Source organism: Apaloderma vittatum, unplaced genomic scaffold (genome assembly GCF_000703405.1).
Source record: "Apaloderma vittatum isolate BGI_N311 unplaced genomic scaffold, ASM70340v1 scaffold20578, whole genome shotgun sequence".
Classification (NCBI taxonomy): domain Eukaryota; kingdom Metazoa; phylum Chordata; class Aves; order Trogoniformes; family Trogonidae; genus Apaloderma; species Apaloderma vittatum.
Window position 1 is genome coordinate 55,245 of NW_009729332.1, and position 19,628 is coordinate 74,872.

General features: G+C 39.7%; 1 protein-coding gene across 1 annotated transcript in view; it reads left to right on the forward strand.

Moving 5' to 3' along the window:
- Positions 1-18,875, forward strand: part of PDE7A (phosphodiesterase 7A) — a 41,536-nt gene extending 22,661 nt beyond the window's left edge. The window contains exons 4-13 of the mRNA XM_009874404.1: positions 5,487-5,638; positions 7,258-7,321; positions 9,642-9,737; positions 12,557-12,657; positions 14,375-14,506; positions 14,825-14,916; positions 15,534-15,678; positions 16,314-16,410; positions 17,437-17,517; positions 18,584-18,875. Of these exons, the coding sequence (XP_009872706.1) occupies positions 5,487-5,638; positions 7,258-7,321; positions 9,642-9,737; positions 12,557-12,657; positions 14,375-14,506; positions 14,825-14,916; positions 15,534-15,678; positions 16,314-16,410; positions 17,437-17,517; positions 18,584-18,795 (1,172 nt within the window). The 3' untranslated portion in view covers positions 18,796-18,875. The remainder of the gene's footprint in view (positions 1-5,486; positions 5,639-7,257; positions 7,322-9,641; positions 9,738-12,556; positions 12,658-14,374; positions 14,507-14,824; positions 14,917-15,533; positions 15,679-16,313; positions 16,411-17,436; positions 17,518-18,583) is intronic.
- Positions 18,876-19,628: the final 753 nt, after the last annotated feature.

Consider the following 19,628-nt stretch of genomic DNA (forward strand, 5'->3'; position numbering starts at 1 on the left):
TTCCTTGAAAGCCAGCTATTTTCTTTTTCAGCCTCCTTTTTAAGTTAATTCCCTGTCAAACCTCCACATCTGACTCACCTGTTCTGAATTGTCCCATATCACATGTTAAGCTGTTAAAGTGAGAGCACTTTACTTTTTGGGTTGGTGTAGTCCTCTGAATTAAATGTTCTGGAACTGCAGAGACTCAAAGATTTTGGCAGGGCTGAAAATCTCTTTTCTTATTTGGAAGTTATTCTAATCCTTGTAGATCTAAATGATGAGACTGTTGGTCAAACTGTTATTACCTAACTTGGGCTATGCATGTGGAATAAGTAGTAGTGAAAGGGAAGTGCAAAGCCCTGACCCTGGAGAGGAACAGGTGACCAGCTGGAAAGCAGCTTGGAGAGAAGGACCTGGGGGGTCCTGGTAGGCACCATGAACCATGTGCCTTTGCTGCCAAGAAAGCTAGTGATAACCTGGGCTATATTAGGAGGAGTATTGCCAGCACATCCTGTCTCTGTATTCAGCAATGGTGAGGCCACATCTGGGGCACTGGTTCCAGGTCTGGGCTCCGCAGTACACAAGAAGGATAGATGTACTGGACAGAGTCCGATGAAGGGTCAGAAAGATGATTAAGGGGCTGATGAGGAAAGGCTAGGAGACCTGGGGCTGTTTGGCCTGGAGATGTGAAGGCTTAACGGAGGGTCTTAAACCAACATATATTAAATACCTGAAGAGAGTGTGCAAAGAGGCTAGAACCAGGCTCTTTTCAGTGGTCCCAAGGGACAGGACCAGAGGCAGTGGGCAGTAACTGAGGCACAGGAGGTTTCCTCTGGACAGCAGGAAACACTTCTTCACTGTGAGGGTGACTGAGCACTCAGGGGGATTATGTAGACTACATCTCTGGAGATCTTCAAAGGCCCCCTGGATGCGGTCCTGGGCAGTGTGGTCTAGATAGCCCCACTAGAGCAGATGGGTTTGACCAGAAAACCTCCAGAGGTTCTTTTTTAACTCGGCCATTCTGAGATTTTTCAATAGCAGCGTGGCCTCAAGGAAAGCTGGAATGAAGTGGGCTTCAGGCTTTCTTGTTTTTTTTTGAAATACATCAGCTGGAGCAGTGCTCTTTTTCTTTTTTCTTTTTTTCTTCTTTTTTTTTTTTTAATAAGGGAGAGAAAAAGTAAGCCTACTAAGTAAGAGTAGTGGTTTACAGACTATATCAAGTGATGATAATTCAGAGTTTAAAAACTTTCTTAAGATGAGTGTCTCAATAGCATATTGCAAAGAGTAATTGCAAAGCTTCACAGAAAACTGAGTAATTTATTTGCCTCTGTGCCTGCATCATCATCAGAAAAAGTACTGAAGCAAAAACATGTGCAACCCTTCCAAATGACTTATGAACACAAATATAGGTGAAACACAGGCCTGTACTGCCACATTGCTGTATTTTTGTGTGCTGTTGCTCTCACCTGGAGTACTGTGTCCAGTTCTGGAGCCCAGAGCCCAAGAAAGATCTGGACGTGCTGGAGCGTGTCCAGAGAAGGGCCACGAGGATGCTCAGAGGGCTGGAGCACCTCTCCTGTGAAGACAGACTGAGAGAGTTGGGGCTGTTCAGTCTGCAGAAAAGAAGACTCCGAGGAGACCTTATTGTGGCCTTCTAGGAGCTTAAGGCGGCCTACAAGAAAGCTGGTGAGGGGCTTTTTAGGATGTAGGGTAGTGGTAGGGCTAGGGGGAATGGAGTGAAGCTGGAGATGGATCGGTTCAGATTGGATGTTAGGAAGAAGTTCTTCCCCATGAGGGTGGTGAGACACTGGCACAGGTTGCCCAGAGAGGTGGTGGAAGCCCCATCCCTGGAAGTTTTTAAGGCCAGGCTGGATGGGGCTCTGAGAAGCCTGGTCTAGTAGGGGATGGCCCTGCCCATGGCGGGGGGTTGGAACTAGATGATCTTTAAGGTCCCTTCCAACCCTGACAATTCTATGGTTCTGTGATTCTTTGCTGACAAAAGCTATTGTTTTCCTTGTATTACCTACATCATACTGTTCTGCCAAAGATTTAACAGGCAGCATCTGTGGCAGTGACACTTATTTGTAGCATGAAGACAAAAGTAGTTTTTTCTTAACTAGAGAACTGTAAAGGAGTACTTAATGATCAAGAAAACTATCTGTAGTTCCAGAAGAGTGCTGATTTCCTCCAGGGGGCATGAGGAGAGCCACGTCTGGGAGGACGTGAGGAGGCCAGGGACAGGGGTAGGGTAGGGTAAAGATAGGCCCAGGCAAGGCCTAGGGTTTCTGCTGACGCTGGAGTGGGCCCAGTGACAACCCCACAACCAAAGGTCGGGGCAGTGCCTGTGGCTGCCCTGAGGGTCGCCAGTCTCCCTCTGAGCCAGAGCGCAGGGATCTGAGATGCAGGAGATGGAAGAGCCCGGAAAACAGTTCATGGAGAGGAGGCGGTGGAAGGGGGTGCAGTGTAGGTGGCCTCTGGGATTAACTGGCACCTCTCCGTGTCATGTCTTGATCGGTGCTGAGTTTACACGTGGACTAAGCCCCCGTTGAGAGCAAATTGCTGTTACTAATCCTGCGTGCCTGAGGGTTGTTCTTGCTCACCTCTCACTGGTGCAACCCAAGTACACAACTGCCTTGCCTGCTCTCCTGCCCCGGTGCTTTGGGACCTCAAGGGGGAAAAGAGAACAAATACTTCAGGGGGTCTGTAAAAGGGATTGGGACTGAAAAATAGATTTCTAAACCCTGAAAATGAAAGCGTGGGCCCTGAAACGGGAGGCTTGGAAATGAAGCTTTGGACCCTGAAGTGCTGCTTTGGATGCCACAAATGAAGCTTTTAATGCTAAAAATGAGGCTTTAATTCCTGAAATTGAGGCTTTGGGTCATAAAAATGTGGCTTTGGAAGCAAAAAATGAGGCACTGTTCCTGAAAATGAGGCTTTGCATCCTTAAAATGATTATTTGGACACTTAAAATTTTGGTCTGGAAAACATAAATTAGGCTTTGAACCCTAAAGAGGATACTTTGGACCTTAAAATGAGATTATGGTCCCTAAATTGAGACTTTGGAGCACAGAAATAAGGCTTTGAATCTTCTCCTCATCAGTAACATAGGCAGTGGGATTGAGGTTTGCAGGTGACACCAAGCTGAGTGGTGTGGTTGATGTGCTGGAGAGACAGGGTGGCAGTCAGAGAGATCTTGACAGGCTGGAGGAGTGAGCCAGCACTGGAGTAACTTACCCAGGGGCGTTGTAGTAGCTCCATCACTGAGAGTGTTCAAGGTCAGATGGGTGGGGCTTAGATTGACCTGATCTATTGAAAAGGGCGGGTTGGACTAGATGTTCCAGTGTTTCACCACCCACCTTGACAATTTGGGTTGTGAGACACTGGCACAGGTTGCTCAGAGAGGTGCTAGAAGCCCCATGCCTGGAGATGGGTTGGACGGGGCTCTGAATAACCTGACTTGGTTGAAGATGTTCCTGCTTCTTGTAGGGGGGTTGGATTAGATGACCTTTAAAGATCCCTTCCATCTCAAAACATTCTGTGGGTCCTTGACTTCTTCTGCTTAAATATTCTGTTTTACTGAGATTTAGTGAAGCTCCTGTTTTGTATGTGATCTAGTAGACATTTTAGATCACCTTATCACCTAAATATAACCATCTTAAGTAATTAGATTTGGAATAAAATAAGTTCTGAAAGTTGGGTTTTAAGGGACTGGATCAAGATTGAGGAGGAAAAGCTTCTTAACTGAAGCCTATGCTCCATTAACAGGAGGACCTGTATTGCTCCCTGCATCTGTGTTCTGCAGGCTGGCAGCGCTTAGGCCATAACCTCATGGTAATGAACATGGTTAGAAATATTGGTAGAGTAGTGCAGCATGGCAGAATTGATTTGCTTGCCTGCTGTACATGTGAATGTTGCTTTATACGCAACCTTTATCGTATATAGTGCACCTGCTTACGTAACTGGGATCTATAGGTACCAGTGTCTTCAGAGTCAGTGCCCTTGGCCCTTAAGTGTAGTGATCTGAAGAAAGATGAGTCATGTGAAGTTGTCTGTGTTAGCCCTTTGAAACTGATGGGAACTTCAGTACCTTGAAATGCTTCAGGCATGTCTGACAGAATATTTTGGTTTTGTCACTTTAATCTCTGTTAGCGCAGACTGTTGATGTGAAACACTGCTGCATTTGGTTTATGGAATTGTCAGTTCTGTTCAGAGGTGTTTTATTGGTATAGATTGGAAATTAATACATTGAGTTAATGTAGAACAGAAAGTATGTTGGAACTTCTGCAGGGAGAAGAATTTATATGGAAAAAGATTCATCTTATGGAATTAAACTGCTTTCACTAGAAATCACTGAGGTTTTAATTGAGGTTATTAATAATACTATACTTTCCCCTCTAGAGTATTTTAGACTGATTTTAAGAACAAAAACTGTAACTGCTTCCTCCTATTTCCAACATGCCTTGGTCTTGGAAAGACAAGAGGACTATACTAGAAAGTTGGGCTCATGTTGGTTTTGAGGTTCTGCATTTTTGGAAAGGAGCAGGTTTGCATTGACTGAATACCTATTTTCTTTTTCCTTTCATAAGTAGTTTTGGGCAGAATAAGGGAGTATCAAGATTATAGACTGTTGCTTATATAAAACTGCTGTTGGGGGTACTGCTGAAAAGAAAGTAAAGGCCAAGTTAAGTCTTATGTGTTTCAGAATGAAAATACTTGGCCTGTTGCAAAGAACCCGTAGCTACGCGTGGTTTCATCTTCAGGATTCTAAAACGCTTCAAGTATATCACGTAGAATTGAATGTACGCTAGTATCAGTCATTTGAATAAACCAGTTAACCTAATAAAAAGCAAAATATTTGGATTAATCTTTAAAAATGGGCTAAAATAATTCTCTATCGTGTTTTCACTGTACTGGGAAAAGGAGTTACATGTGCTGCGAAAGTAAACGTGATACTTGTTTGGCAGAGGAGAGGTCCTGAGCATATTTGCAAAAGCACAAATATCGCTTGAGTGCATTTAAAACTTCACCAGTAAAGAGAGTTTCTGAGCTTTAAAATTTGTGTAACTGTTCTTTGTATGTGCTCAGAACTACTTCTAACTCCTGTATCAACACACAGTTACTGATAGTCTCTTGCTGGTGTGGGTATACTTGTGAAATGCTGGGGACTTGAGTTGGGTGTGTATACATGAGAGCTGTTTTCCAAAAAGAAGTTGTTCACGGTACCGTGTGTGCTTTGACACGATTTCCCTGATATTTCGGTCCTTTCAGTAACAGAGTTCCTCAAAAAGCTGTTTCAGCTGTGATTTAAATACCTGTTTTTCTTCACAGGATGTTCACACAGAAACCTTCCTTTTCTAAGCCATGGCTCTGTTCTTAAAATTGTAGAAGTATCTGTATTTATGGCTGAAGCATTTGATACACAAAAGAATTGCATCGCCTCCCCTGAACAGTTTTCTTCTTGGTAAAGGTTTTTTAGAGAGAGTGTTTTATTTTCTTGTTTTTTGTAGCAAATTCTGAAATCGAAGTGTCTGTGTCTGCGAGAAATGTGAGAAGGTTGCTTAGTTTCCAGCGATACCTGAGATCTTCCCGTTTTTTCCGTGGTATCACTGTTCCAAATTCTTCAAACATTTTAGATGATGATTATAATGGACAAGCAAAGGTTGGTTGCTTGATTTTTGTTTTTTCTAAAGTATGTTTTTTAAAATGTTTGCTACAATATATCTCATGTTAAAAATGCAACCAAATACAAATTTTAAGCATGTATTTATATATATATAGATGTATTTTTGAGTGTGTGTATGTATGTATATAACTTCATGAAGTCCACCCAAAATTACGTGGTTTCTTACAAACTCCTTTACCACCCGCAAGGTTAGTTTTTAGAGCTTAGGTGGCTAGTGTGGTTTTGTTTGGTTTTTGAATAACTTCAGTGAATGGAGGATGCACTCTAATAGTTGAAGAAAAAATTAAGAAAGGAAAGCACATCTGTATTTAGGAAATGTAGTGGTGCAGTTTAGACAACTGTTGCCCCCCTCTCCCTCCCACTTTTAGTCTAACCTCACTAATGAACATCTGGAAGAGTGACTGTCCTCTTTTGAAAACTCGATAAAATGCAGTCAGTGGATTTATGAGAAGATTGTTATGCCAAACTGGCTTTTTGTTTGGTAGGCAATTTTTCTAGAGAGGACAAGTATGATAGCTGTAATATGCCTCTGCTATGGCAAAGCAGGGGAAGCAGGTACTAGGAAGAGGGGCAGAACTAAGAGAGCAGCCGGTTGGGTGGAAGGCTGGGGTACTGGGGACAGAAGAGGGCAAGTGCTGAAGGGGGAGTGAGCAGGAAAAGGTTGTTTGGGTTATTCAAGATCCCAAAGGCTGTGTCATCTTGCTGATAGCATGTAGTGCTTTGTGCTTGTAATCTTTACACAGACAAGGAATATACTTAACTTGATCAAGCCATAGTGTAGTAAGAATCTGATAACCCATTTTTTTTTAAATGTGCATGTAATTTAATCATAAAAAGATCTTGTTAATGCCTTTATTTCTTCTTAGCGGCTAGTGGAGAAAAGCTAGAACATATAACTGGATCACGAAACAGCTCTACCAGTCTAATGACAATAGGAGGATGCAAGTATCTGTTGTAAAATGTGCTGAACAGCTGTAGAGGTAGATACTGGTAGGGGAGGCAAAGATTGTGACTGCTCAGCTCTAGTGAGGCCTTGGGTGCAGTTTGCTGTTCTTGTTCATCCCTGTTGCTGGAAGAACAGTTCGTGTAGAGCAGCCGTGAAGTGCTAGTTCAGTGAGATGGGGAGTCAAAAGCCAGTTTCTTAAAATAGAAATTAAAAGCTTGACTTGTGTAGCAAAGCATCTAGATACTATTTCTCTTGTATGAACAACAAGGGAAAGAATGATGTAAATGAGGACTACACAGATTAATTTACTACCTCATTGCAAAAAGTAAAGTGGAAAAAGTCTGAATACAGAGTCAGTCTGCCGTAGTGTTTCTCCTTGTACCCTAATTGTTTTAGATTGTGTCTTAAGAAATTGACAGAAGGATGAAAGAAAAATCTCCAACCGGTTCTATCAAGAGACTTAGTGTGTTTTTGTCCATTTTTGTAATTTGTAACTTTACTTTGAAAGTTTTTTAGTTATCAGATGAATTTAATTATAGAAATCATAAGACTTTCACATGTCTCTGAAATCATAAAAACTCCTCTGGGCTGTGGGAAGGTAGATGTTTACTGAGAAAAAAAAAATGACAGCTTTTGTCTTTTCTTTCAGTGTATGCTGGAGAAGGTTGGAAATTGGAATTTTGATATTTTTCTTTTTGATAGACTGACAAACGGTGAGTCTACTTTTGCTATTTCATTTGTGTTTTATCTCTTAACATAACTATTGCTCTTATGTTGCAGTATGTGATTGCTTGTTCACTAAAAAGCACAAATTTCATCAGGTAGCAGTTTTTGATTTAATAGTCTTTAATCTAAATACTAGTTTGCCTGGTAACTGTTTACTGTTACTGCCAGTACTAATAATCATCAGTGATGTATATAAGAGGCCGTTCTTTGTAGGTTGCTGTTCTCTCAGTAATTTGAAGTAGTAATTTGATAAAAATTAACAAATAATTTTTCTATCTTAGTCTCTTTTTAAATTATGGAATACTGGTAATTTATATGGTTGTCCAAAAATTGTTTATTGAACAAGTATTTTTCCCATTAAATTTAATATTACATAGAGCAGTTGTATTACTTTAGAGATTCAGTACGAGAAGAAGGCATGTTCGTATGAATGCATTCCAATCACAACATAGAATGGAGCACCCAGAGAGCTGGGAGTTGAGTGGACCAAAGCTGCTGTGCGCAGAGCTTGCACAAAATAGAAAAAGGAAGAGAATATCCTGGTTAATTTTGCGCACTTGTTACAGACAGCGGTAGGAAATAAAGAAGTAGTTGGTTGAAAAAAGATTAAGCCAAGTACTGTTTTAAGTTATGGACAGGCATTTAGAAGAGAGATGAGGAAAGGAGGAGGGAGGGCTCCTGCTGTGGGTAGGGTGAAGTTTTGTGTTGTAATCCCAGCAATGGAAGCTGAGCTTTGAATAGCATGGAAGAAGATGATGAGCAAGTCCAGCATCACGGTGACGTTGGGGCCAGCGTGGGAAGCAAACGGAGGGCAGCTCTTGGGGTGTTTGCATCGGTCAAGTGGAGGTGGTAGCAGAGATGCAGTTAGAGTGCTTAAAGTTGGCAGAAAGAGAGATGAAGTTCAGAAAGGAAAACAGTGCCAAAAGATAATTTTCTCTCCTGTTCTGTTTGAAGGGATGCTTGGCTTAATCTGGTGTAAAAGTAGTATACTCATGGTTTGATTTAATACAGAAAAGGGATAGGAAAAATGAAAACAGTGAGGATTTTTAAAAGTAAAAGGTTTATATAGGTGATGATAAACTTCAGGCTACATAACGGGCACACATAGCTTTTTCTCATTCAGTTAACTTGCTTGTAAGCAGAGCTTATTTTGGATTAGTTTATCAGATGGGAATAATCTGAAGTCATCCTTCCTATAAGAGACATTCTCTACCTTTTCAATGTGCTTTTTTTAAAAAATGTTTTGAATAAAGCTTAGATACTACCACTGCAGCTTCTGTTGTAGAAGCCTTCCTATACCATCAGTTTTGCATCCTAAATTAACTATCTCAGGAAGACTTTGAGAACAGGCAGTTTTGTTCTTGAAAGTTTGTAGGGGGAGAATGCTGTATGTACAGTGCTACTCAATGAGCTGCCCTGGACGAGCCTGTAAGAAACAAATTACTCGGCAAATATTGTTCAAAGAGTCATGTATCTTATTGCGAGGAAGTGGCAGGCAAATACATTAAGCCTAGTAATAAGATTGATTTAGCAGATATTTTTGGCCTTTTGTACCCCAGTTTCTGTGCTGGGTTCTTTAATTCCTGATAAATTGAGGATTGTCAGAGTCAATGTACTGAAACTGAGTTATCTGCAACTGTATATTGTTTGCAGAATAAATAATAGACAAGCTATTTGAAATAAATATTTAAAGATGGTTTCTCTGTCTTACAGTATTACTAGTTTCAAGACTGCAAGTGATGCTGTAGCTATGAATAGACAAAGTATATCGTAGGCTTGTAAGAGTATGCATTTCTCAGAGGAAACAAACATTTTCTTTGCGTTCTAGGTGAAATAAGGAGTAGTTTAGCACAATACATGATGAAAATGAGAGTTAACGTATGTACAGTGTATGCTAATAGTGTTGTTCAGCTTTTTTTTCTTCACCTGATTGCTATTGTATTCAGTTTTAAGCTTTATTTCTGCTTGTGGTGTGTTGCATCATGATCTTTATAAAGTTGAATACTGTTGTAACCAGTTTGCATATTGAAACCTGTTGCTTTTTTTAATGTTCAGTAACATTTTCCTCCTATGAGTTGACAGTGGATAATCGATGAATGTATTATAATTATGCAAAGACATTGACGATTACTAGAGGAGATAGCTAATGGAATCCTGTCATGCAGTAATATTGAAATATTTGTCATAAACGATGTAGAGAATTTTGCTTGTATAATTTTTGTGACCAATTTGCTTGAAATAATACATTTCTTATGAGTCACTGGTTTCAAGGCTTCCAATGAATTAGTATTTTCATCTTATTTTTAGGAAACAGTCTAGTCAGCTTAACCTTTCATCTGTTTAATCTTCATGGACTAATTGAACACTTCCAGTTAGATACGATGAAACTTCGTAGATTTTTGGGTAAATACAGCTTTTTATTATGATGAATATTGCTGTTTATCCGCATTTTTATACCGTAACTGAAGTGCTGGTTATAGTTAAGCAGAAAGGTCTGGAGAGTACTGTCCAGATTGTGCAGTGATTTAAATTGTGTTGACTGAGACAATCTCTCGAACTTTCTGGGAGTATAGAGAGCTCTGATTTAAATTCAAGCAAGTATTAACAGATGCTGTGTTGTATTTATTAAATCTAATCAGAAGTGTATGTGCCATTGTGTGACATTTTGTTGGGAAAGGCTAGACAGCTCCTTTCTTTGTTTTGATTTTCAGTTCTGTTTTAATTTCCGAAGTTCATTTTATAGTTTCTTAACTGTTTCGAATGTGCCAGCTTCGCCATACTTAATGATGCCAGTTTGATGTTTATTTCATTCTTACTCAAACTCTCCTACCAATAAGCACTGTACTGTGGGCATACTTTCTCCATGGACAGAGCATAAGACAATTTTACCTGAATGCTGGGGCTGATGGCACTGGAATGCTTCTGTGGAAAGAATTGTGAATACAGTGTAGAATATTCAAACCAAGTGGTACTTTAATTTGACAGCTGGAAGAGCTGACCATCTGCATCCCTATGCCACAGACACAGGTGCTGGTGTGATTTTGTCCCTTCGGTTCCTCTGTGACAGCACCTTCTAGCTGATTTTATGGAGTGGAATGTTTTCTTTTTAACTGAGCAGGAGAAAAAAGTTTCTGGTCCCTTTTAGCAGGCTTTCACAGTTTCAGAGGCAATTTTGTGGTTACAAAGCCTGTAATTTAACAGGGGAGAAACCGCATTTGCAAGGCTTTCCTCCTCTTTCGAATAAAGGAACGTTTTTGTTTTCATCACTTACTTCTCTTTCAGTTTTTGAAAATTTCCTTTCTGTCTTGCATTTCATGTTGTTTCAAAGTGGACTCATTTCCTTCCAGTTTCAAAAAGGTAGATCAGCTGACTTTGAGAGCTGATACATTGGAATGTAAAGAAATTATAGAAATCTTAGGCTACTCAGGTTGTAACTGACTGTGTTTTGTCTTTCTCATCTTGTTTATTTCCTGGTGAGCCGAGATGTAGCAAATGACAGTACTTGAAGTGAAGGACCAGTTAGGAGGGACTGGAGTAGTTAACTTATCAAAAGATAACAACAGTCTTGGCTACATATGACTACTCAAAGCCATAAGTCACTAAATGAGAGTGCTTTTCTTTTGCTCTCTGTTTTACCCTAGTCCAAAGTAATCTGAAGATCAAATTCCAGAAGACAAGGACAGCTCAAGTGGTCCATAGTGCCACACAAAGTTCACTTTATTTGAAAACTTACTGGAATCTTTTTGAGGAGAGAAATCTGATTTTAGTCCTCAGTAGGATCTCAACATTTTATTTTTGTACGTGTATATATATATATCTCACATATGTATGTGTATATATTTACATTTGTTTATACACATACACAGTCTTTCTGCAATTTCCAAAGGTTACTTGGAGATCTGTCTCCTTCTACTGCATATCTTCAAGTTCTTATTCCAGATTCAAACAGGGAAAGATAAAAGTACTACTTTCCAGGAAGCGTAAGGTAGTTGTGCTATTCTGGTTCTGGCAGACCACAATCAAAATACTGGCCTAGGTCTGCTTTATTAAAATAAATAATTGGAGAAGACTGTAGACATCAGGTAGCTGGACCATCCTATAAGCCACAAAAAATTGAGGAGTAAGCCAGGAACTTCCTAGTTTATGCACTGGATGTGAGGAATGAATATGTGAAAGGGAGTTCTACTGCAGATTAATAGAGCCCAAAGATGTTCATTTTCATTATTTTCCCTATGAGGTGTCAGCCTGTGTGTTGAGTACTGTGGAAATGACACAATGGCTACAGTATTCTGACTTTTCATGAACCACAGCTCTTCAAAAAGACCATGGCAATAATACTCTAACATTACAGTCACAATTACGTGGAGGATCAGCCAGAAAAATGTTCTTTTGAGGTTTGCTTGAAAGAGCTAATGTGTCCTATCAGGCAAAACTTTAGAATATAGTTTGACTGCTTTTGCTGCAGATCATCTCGCCCTCCATCTTCTTGAACATCATAGTTTTATATTCTACCTACTTGAGCTAGTGTTGATATCCTTTAAATGCTATAAGTAAAATATTTGAAAGGCAGCTAGGAAGATGGAGGAAAAAGGAGGAAAGCAAGGAAGAAATTAAATAGAGAATACTAAATCTAGGAGTGGTTAGTCAGAGCATCACCTGGATACAGTTCTTTTCTAAATTACACATGGGCCTAAATTTGCATGACTACGAGTGTGAGGAAATGCCTAATGGGTGGCTTTCCATGACCACCCTCCCAAAGGGGAAAGAAAATCACTTGGTGTGACAGGAAGGCAGTGCCTGAGTCCTCTGCCCCTGTCTGTTTTCAAGGCGTGATAGGAAGTAATCCTGAGGCTTTGGTAAATAGTGTCATCTTCATTTGGTGTTCCAGGTTGCCTCAACATTCAGGCAGGCCAGATTACCAAAGGGAGCCTTTCCTAAGAAGCTCTCACAGTCAAAGAATCTCAGATTATGTGTTTTTTTCCAAGTTGTTTGATTTTTGCTGGGAGGTGACTTTGCACATAGTTGATTTCCTTTAGAAAATACTGTTTCTTCACATGAAAACCTTTTATGTCTGTCATGATTCAACTGATGATGACTTTGACGCTTTTATGTGTTTGTAGCTTGTGATATTGCATATTTCTGTGCCTAACAAGGACATATAAAATGGTACTTGAAAAGATTGCTATTTTATTTAAATTTGGATATTTGTTATTTCCCTGCAGTTATGGTTCAAGAAGATTATCACAGTCAAAACCCTTATCATAATGCAGTTCATGCTGCTGATGTGACTCAGGCCATGCACTGTTACTTAAAAGAGCCCAAGGTAAGGGAACGTTCTCACTTTTACATCACATGTGCATTCAGAAATACAGGTATTTGTGTGTGTGTATAAATGGACGGTGTGTGCCTATATACGTATATATGTATATGCAGGTGCGTACACTTCTTATTAAAAACAAACCCCCAACCCTCTCCCCCCAAATGTTTTGAAACACAAAGGGGCAGGGAATTAACTCTGTGTCACTGAGATCCTCGGTTCACACTGAGCAGTATGCTTTTCCTTTTTCCCCTCTTTTGAGCTGAGGTTGTCTTTTGTGTGACTTCGTGTTGAACCAAAAACTAGATTAAGCGTATTGGTTAAGATTGCAGCTGCTTAACGTAGCACTTTGCCCCAAGACATTTACATAGAATTGTGGCCTGAGTCAGAGCTGGCAGTAATAACCCTGAATATATTCATTGGGTGGGGTGTGCTTGTTCGATGGTTGGGGTTTTTTCTCCTCCAGAAACTGCCGTTAACTTCAGTTTGCTCATCTTCAGTGTTAATTAAAAGTATGCTTCTGCTAGAGGCACCTTGTAGCGAGACTTCAAGAGTTCTCTTTGCACTTTCTATAGAAAGCAAGGCCAGTGTGACAGACCTTAAAGAGCTGAGCTAGTTGAGTTTTTGTTTCTTACTACTTGGACTGCTGGCAGTCTGCTGTAAGTGGTGTCGGGTAATTTCAGGGCTAAATCCTGTCTGCCTGGATTAAAAAGAAAATTATAATGCTCTAGCCAGGTGAGACATGTTGTCTACCTTGATGCAGATTATCACCAATCTGGTATTCCCTTGAATAGCATAAGCTCTTTATTCTACTTCTGAGATAAAACCAAGTAAGTTCTGGCTCTATGGATGTTGTTTAGAGGCTCTTTGCCCCTTCCTCCCACTCAGTTTCTCAGTGCTGCTCTCAGATCAATTGGTGGTGCAGTTGAGCCAAATCAGAGCTGATACTCAATGAGTGGGGGATTTTTTAAGTTTGGAAGCTCTGAGCATTTTTTTAGGTAATACTTGTGATAGAAATTTTGTAATGCTTCACGTATAAGTACAGACTTTGTATTGTTAGCAGTGTACACAGCTAGTGATTCTGTTGCACCAAAGTTCATTATAAACGTGTTAGATGACAAATGCAACAGGGAATATAAACTTGTGTCCTTGCAGGGTGTTTGCTGCACGTCACTTTTGCGCAGGCAGAACTGTCTTCTCTGTTTTAGTGCAAGCAAACCTCCCAAAGAGAACAAGGAACAGCTGTGAGCAGTGAAAATAAGTCCATGCAGTTTTGTGTTGATTGATGTGCACATCCTGAAAATAACTTTTTTTTAATTTTTAATCCTCATTTTTTTTCCTGGTAAGCTTTGAAATATAATTTTTCCAGATGAGAATAGAAATCCATTCTGAACAGTTCTGAAGTCTTCCAGATCTGGTTAGGAAAAGTACTTCATTACCAATCAGCCAGAAAGTAGCATTTTGTGTGCAGGCATTTTTACAACTGAACCTTCCCATTCAGAGAGAATAATGGTGAAACCTTTGTTGGAATTTTTTAGCTTTTTTTGGGGGAGAAACACTGTGAAAGGTCAGTGAAATAGTGTTTTACATTATTAAAAGTTTCTCGGAGTTTCAATTTGCTGTTAATTACTACGAAAGAAAAGTATTTGTGACATCCATGCCCTTTTTGTAAGGGCAATACTTGCATTGCTAACAAATTACATTTGTTGTTGCTATCTTACAGCTTTCTAAATCTTTAACTCCATGGGATATTCTGCTCAGTTTAATAGCAGCTGCCACACACGATTTGGATCACCCAGGCGTTAACCAACCTTTCTTAATTAAAACAAACCATTACTTAGCAACTTTATATAAGGTAAGGCCAAAATCCCGTTGTTCAGTTAAAATGAGGTTTGGAGATTGCCTGTGGAGTACAGAAAAGGAAAATAAATTGTGATGTGTTTAGCTAGTGGTAGGTTTGAATCCAGGTGTTTCCATGTCATTTAGATAAAAAAAAAAGTGCTAACGAAGAATTCAGATTTGTGAGTTTTAACCTCCTTGTGGGGCAATGGGGAGAAAGAAAAACACCACCCCCAAAACTCAGGGCAACTGCCTGGTACCGCTCTTAGCACGTAGCTCTTCAGTTCAAGGAGAAGTGATGGATTGATCCCTGTAACGCCCTTTTCATTCACAGAATACCTCAGTATTAGAGAACCATCACTGGAGATCAGCAGTGGGGTTGCTGAGAGAGTCTGGTTTATTTGCACATATGTCACTAGAAAACAGGTACGTTCACATAACATAGAATAGTTTTAAGATGTAAGGAAGCTGTCGCTGAAGTACGGCAGCCTTGCAAAGCAAGCTCAATCGTTGCTTTGTGGTTCTGAATGCAAGACGTGGGTTATGATCCATTTTAAGAATTCCCGGATATCGTGCTGTTGGAGTAGAGCAGTTCATGGTGCAATGTGATATGTGGAAAATAACATTTACTGTAAGCACACTGAAGAAATGTATTCATATAGTCAAGCACCTGTTCAGATTAAACTTGGCAGTCTTTTCTTGTTCTGTCACCACAACTGCAGTTTAAAATAGACCCTCTTCACCTACTTTAACAAGAAATAAACTTTAAATAATTAGTTTGTGCATTCTTAAGAAAAAAGAAATAAACGGGGGGAAGGGGAAAGCTGGAAACTTTATATTCCTGTAAGCTAATGTTTCTATGAACGTTGTAGGAATTTTTCAGAGGGGAGAAAACAAGAAAAAGAAAGTCACATGAAAATGCTGATTATAAAGCTTGTGACTTGTATAATAATGAATATAAAAAAACCAGGACATGTAACTCTAGTGATGGCTGTTGTTCTTAATTGTTCTGCTTCTTGATTGTTTGCTATCGCTAATTTCAGGCAGCTGATGGAAAGCCAGATAGGGGATCTCATTCTTGCCACAGACATCAGTCAGCAAAATGAGTATCTGTCCATGTTTCGATCGCATCTGGATAGAGGAGACTTATGTTTAGAGAACGCGAACCATCGTCACTTCATTTTACAGGTGATCTTTTGGGGAATACTTTCAAAAATGTCATTTTAGTGTCAAACCCAATTCTCTTAAAATACTAAATACTGCTGCTTCCAGGCAGCCAACTAGTTTCAAAACAAAGTAGAAGTATCTTTTAGTCATTTTGTTTTGTTCCAAAAAGATTGTTCTCTCCACTTCAGTCTCCCCCTCTCCCAGCAGTTCTCCCAAGCGATGATGTGTGGGGTTTCGGCTGGTAACTTAGAGCTGCTAAACCAAGGAGAGTTGTGTTTCCCAGACCGGGTTTAGTTCTTTTGATAAGTCCAGGGCAGTCTCAGAACCAGTCTCAGGCCAGAAATGCAGGATACTGTTCGATGTTTCTTTTTCTGAATGTACTGTTGTCTCCTATATTAGTGAATATACTAAATATAGTGCCCCTGCAATACTTTGACTTGACCGAATTTCCATATTACTCAGAGACAATCATGAGATCTGATAGTTCCCGAAGCTTTTTTTTTTTTTTTTTTTATTTAAAATACTATAGAACATAGCTTCAGAAAGAAGCACAAATGGTAGATAGGTTTGTTACAAAACTGTCCTTGGGAAATAAATACTTAGAGATGCTTCTTTTGGAGGGAGAGGTAATCTAACGCTGTGTGTTAACTTACTAGATGGCTTTGAAGTGTGCTGATATTTGTAATCCCTGTCGGACGTGGGAGCTGAGTAAGCAGTGGAGTGAAAAAGTGACAGAGGAGTTCTTCCATCAAGGCAAGTAAGGGTAGAAGTAGCTGTGGGTACATAATGTATTTCTGCTGTGGAGGGAGCGACCGTGAGTCAGAGCTGCTTGCAAATGAAGGGATTTATATTTAGGACTGATTTACAGTATGGGATTTTTTTTTTACTTCCATGGGTTGTATTTCTTGCAAAAGGTCGGTGTTATTAAAACCCAACAAAGAATCTGAATGTAGAATGGTTGGTTCAGTAGATCCTTCAGCCCAAAAGGTGCTTCGGGTGAATAATTATGCTCACTTTACATTTGCATAGTGGTTTTGGTAAATTCTGAAATGTATTCACTAGGTATCTTCAATATTTAAACTTTGGTCGTGAGGCCTGTTAAGTATGCAGCTAAGAGCTAGGGAGGAGATTTTTAGTTACCATGCAGTTAAGGTTACTTATGTAAGCAGTTAATAAAACTTCTAACTGACAAACGCAGTGAATTTTCCCCATTATTGTTAAATTGTTTTAATAATAGAGTGTTCTCCTTTCTTTTAAGGTTAGTTTAGCTGACTTGAGACCTGCTGATTTGTGCATGGATACGGCAAATTTGGAACAGCCTTCTTCATTTGGTGCTAAACTTGTGAAGCTTATTCTTAGATAAAGGTGATAGCGAAGCAGAGCAATAAAAATAAGCTTTAGTGAGAAATCTCTGAAGGGCTATAAGCTGCTTTTTTTTCCATATTGCTAAGGAGGGGATCTTAATTTGTCATTTCTACAGCAGTGTGGGACATTTTACAAGGAAGCATGGTAGTCCTTCTGGAAGCCTGTGATTTGATGTTTCTTCCTGAATTTTTGTCTGATGATGAAAAAAAGCACACCAAATTACTTTTAGTCTTGCTGACAGACCGACGGGGTTTTTTTTCGGGGGGGGAGATGGAGGAGGAACATAAAGGCATTCAGCCTGCTGTATGATATCATCCTGGTTAAGCAATTTGCACAACTTGCCTCTGTGAGCATTTGATGAGTCTTTCGGGGTCTGGCCTCACTAACAGTTGTGTTATCCTTTTATTTCTTTAGGAGATATTGAAAAAAAATATCACTTGGGTGTGAGTCCACTTTGTGACCGACAGACAGAAACCATTGCCAACATCCAGATTGGTAACTACAGTTCAGTTTATTTTAGTAGTTTTCTACTACAATTTGGAAAACCAAAAAAAAGTACCTTTTAGATATATTTCCTAGAAGTTGTACCTGCTCTGTGTGTGTGTGTGTGTTCCAGCTCTCCGGGTTTAGCTTTTTTTGGATGTTAGCATGCCTTTTAAATGCAGCCTTAAGAAGGGTGGTGGGCAGAGATTTGATGGAGGACTGTGAATAGCCATGGTGCTAAATTTTTTTGCTAATTTGGGATGCATTTAAAATAGTCAAACGACTTTCTATAGTTATTTTTAGTGAAGTTGCTTATGTAGATCAAATGGGACTCGGTTAAAAACACAGTTTAAAAAAAAAATTTTCACCACAAACACCATATGAATCAGTGCTTTAAATTAGAGACAAAACCTGATCTGTTCAATCAGCTGCACTGTTTTAATTTAGAATGTTAGAAAATCATACATTTCTATAATTGACAGATTCAATTTTGGTCATCTTACCGTTGAATTTTTGGTTCATGGAAATAGACGCTCTAAGTGCACACGTGCATACACACAGACACGTATGTAAGTGTGAGTGTTGCTGTCGCTTTTTTGTTTAAAAATTCCTGTAATTTTTAAGTGTTTTTAATCAGCTTAATATCGTGAACAGAACATCTTTCTTTTCCCTGTATAATATAGTTCAGACTGTCTTTGGCTTAATTTGCTATAAAATCTTTCTCTTAGGAAGTTAGGTTTTCCAGTTAATTTGTGTGACTTGATTTAGATTCCCCACTCTCTCCCATGTTCCTCAGTATCTTTTTCTTTTTTGCAAAAGAAAGGAAGTTAATTTGTAATCCAAGATCATGCTGCTCTTTTGACTGACAGGTAAATTCTTTTACATTTTGATTATTTTTTCTATCTTGGTAGAGATGCCCTAAATATCAGAATGAGTTTTCAAACGCCCATTGGAGAAGAGTGGTTTCACACATTGTTTACTTTTTGCTCCTCATTTTTATTTAAAATCCTTAGTTTTGAGTATTTTTTCCCCATTGTTTTTTTCACTTGGGTATGTTCATTTGCTTGTTTTTCCGAAGGTTTCATGACCTACCTAGTGGAACCGCTGTTCGGGGAATGGGCCCGGTTTTCCAACACGAGGCTGTCACAGACGATGCTCGGCCACCTGGGACTGAACAAGGCGAGCTGGAAGGGGGTGCAGAGGGAACAGTCGGGCGGTGGCGACGACGTCGACCCCGCGTTCGAAGAGATGGACTCAGACCTATTACCTCAGGAACCGCGATTGTCCTGACCTCAGCCCTTCATGACAAAACTGCCTCTATCTTTCAGTTACCTGCACGGTCGGATTCAAGGAGATCTACTTGCCAGCCCAAGGTTTTTTTGGTAAAATGGTGAAATGATGCCAGCATTATTTATTTCCAAGTTTTTCCTTTGACACAGACCCATTTGAACCAGAATTTTTTTAAACTGCAAGATCTGAACATAGAGCAATATGCACACGCCCCAGTTGGTATTCGTTCGGAACCTTGAATATGCAAAGCACAGCCTTGGAGGAACAGTACCGGAGCTTCATTGTGCCACACGGCTTTGTTGTTTGGGGTTTTTTTTTGTTTGGGTGTTTTTTTTTTTTTGGTCAAATTTGGAATACAGTCTTCGAATCTAAGACTTGAGACGGATTGTTCCACTTTCTTGGAATTTAGCAAGACTTGCGTAAACGTGTTCAAAGCGTACCTTCCACTCAGTCCCTGTTTTAATACGGAAATGTGAAGTGCCCATCCTCTGCTGCCTCTGGCAAGACTTGATGTTTACAAAAGTACTCTGAAACTCTTGGTTCTAGACTTAACCTTTGCGCATGGCTGTGAAGGAACCACTAACTTGGTTTGTTTGGTTTTTTGTTTTCTTTTTTTTTGCTTTTTTTAAAAAGAAAAAGATCAAACCCGAGACTGCAGCTCTTCTATTCTTTGGATGCCAGAAAAGCCTCCCATTTGCCATAATTTTTTTTGTGCACTGGGAACTGAGCATTCATCATAGAGCACAGCCAAGCTTTACTCCAGTGCTGTATGGGAATGCAATTTTTTAACGGCAGAAAACACTTCTGAATTTGGGGAAGGGGAGGGAAGGGAG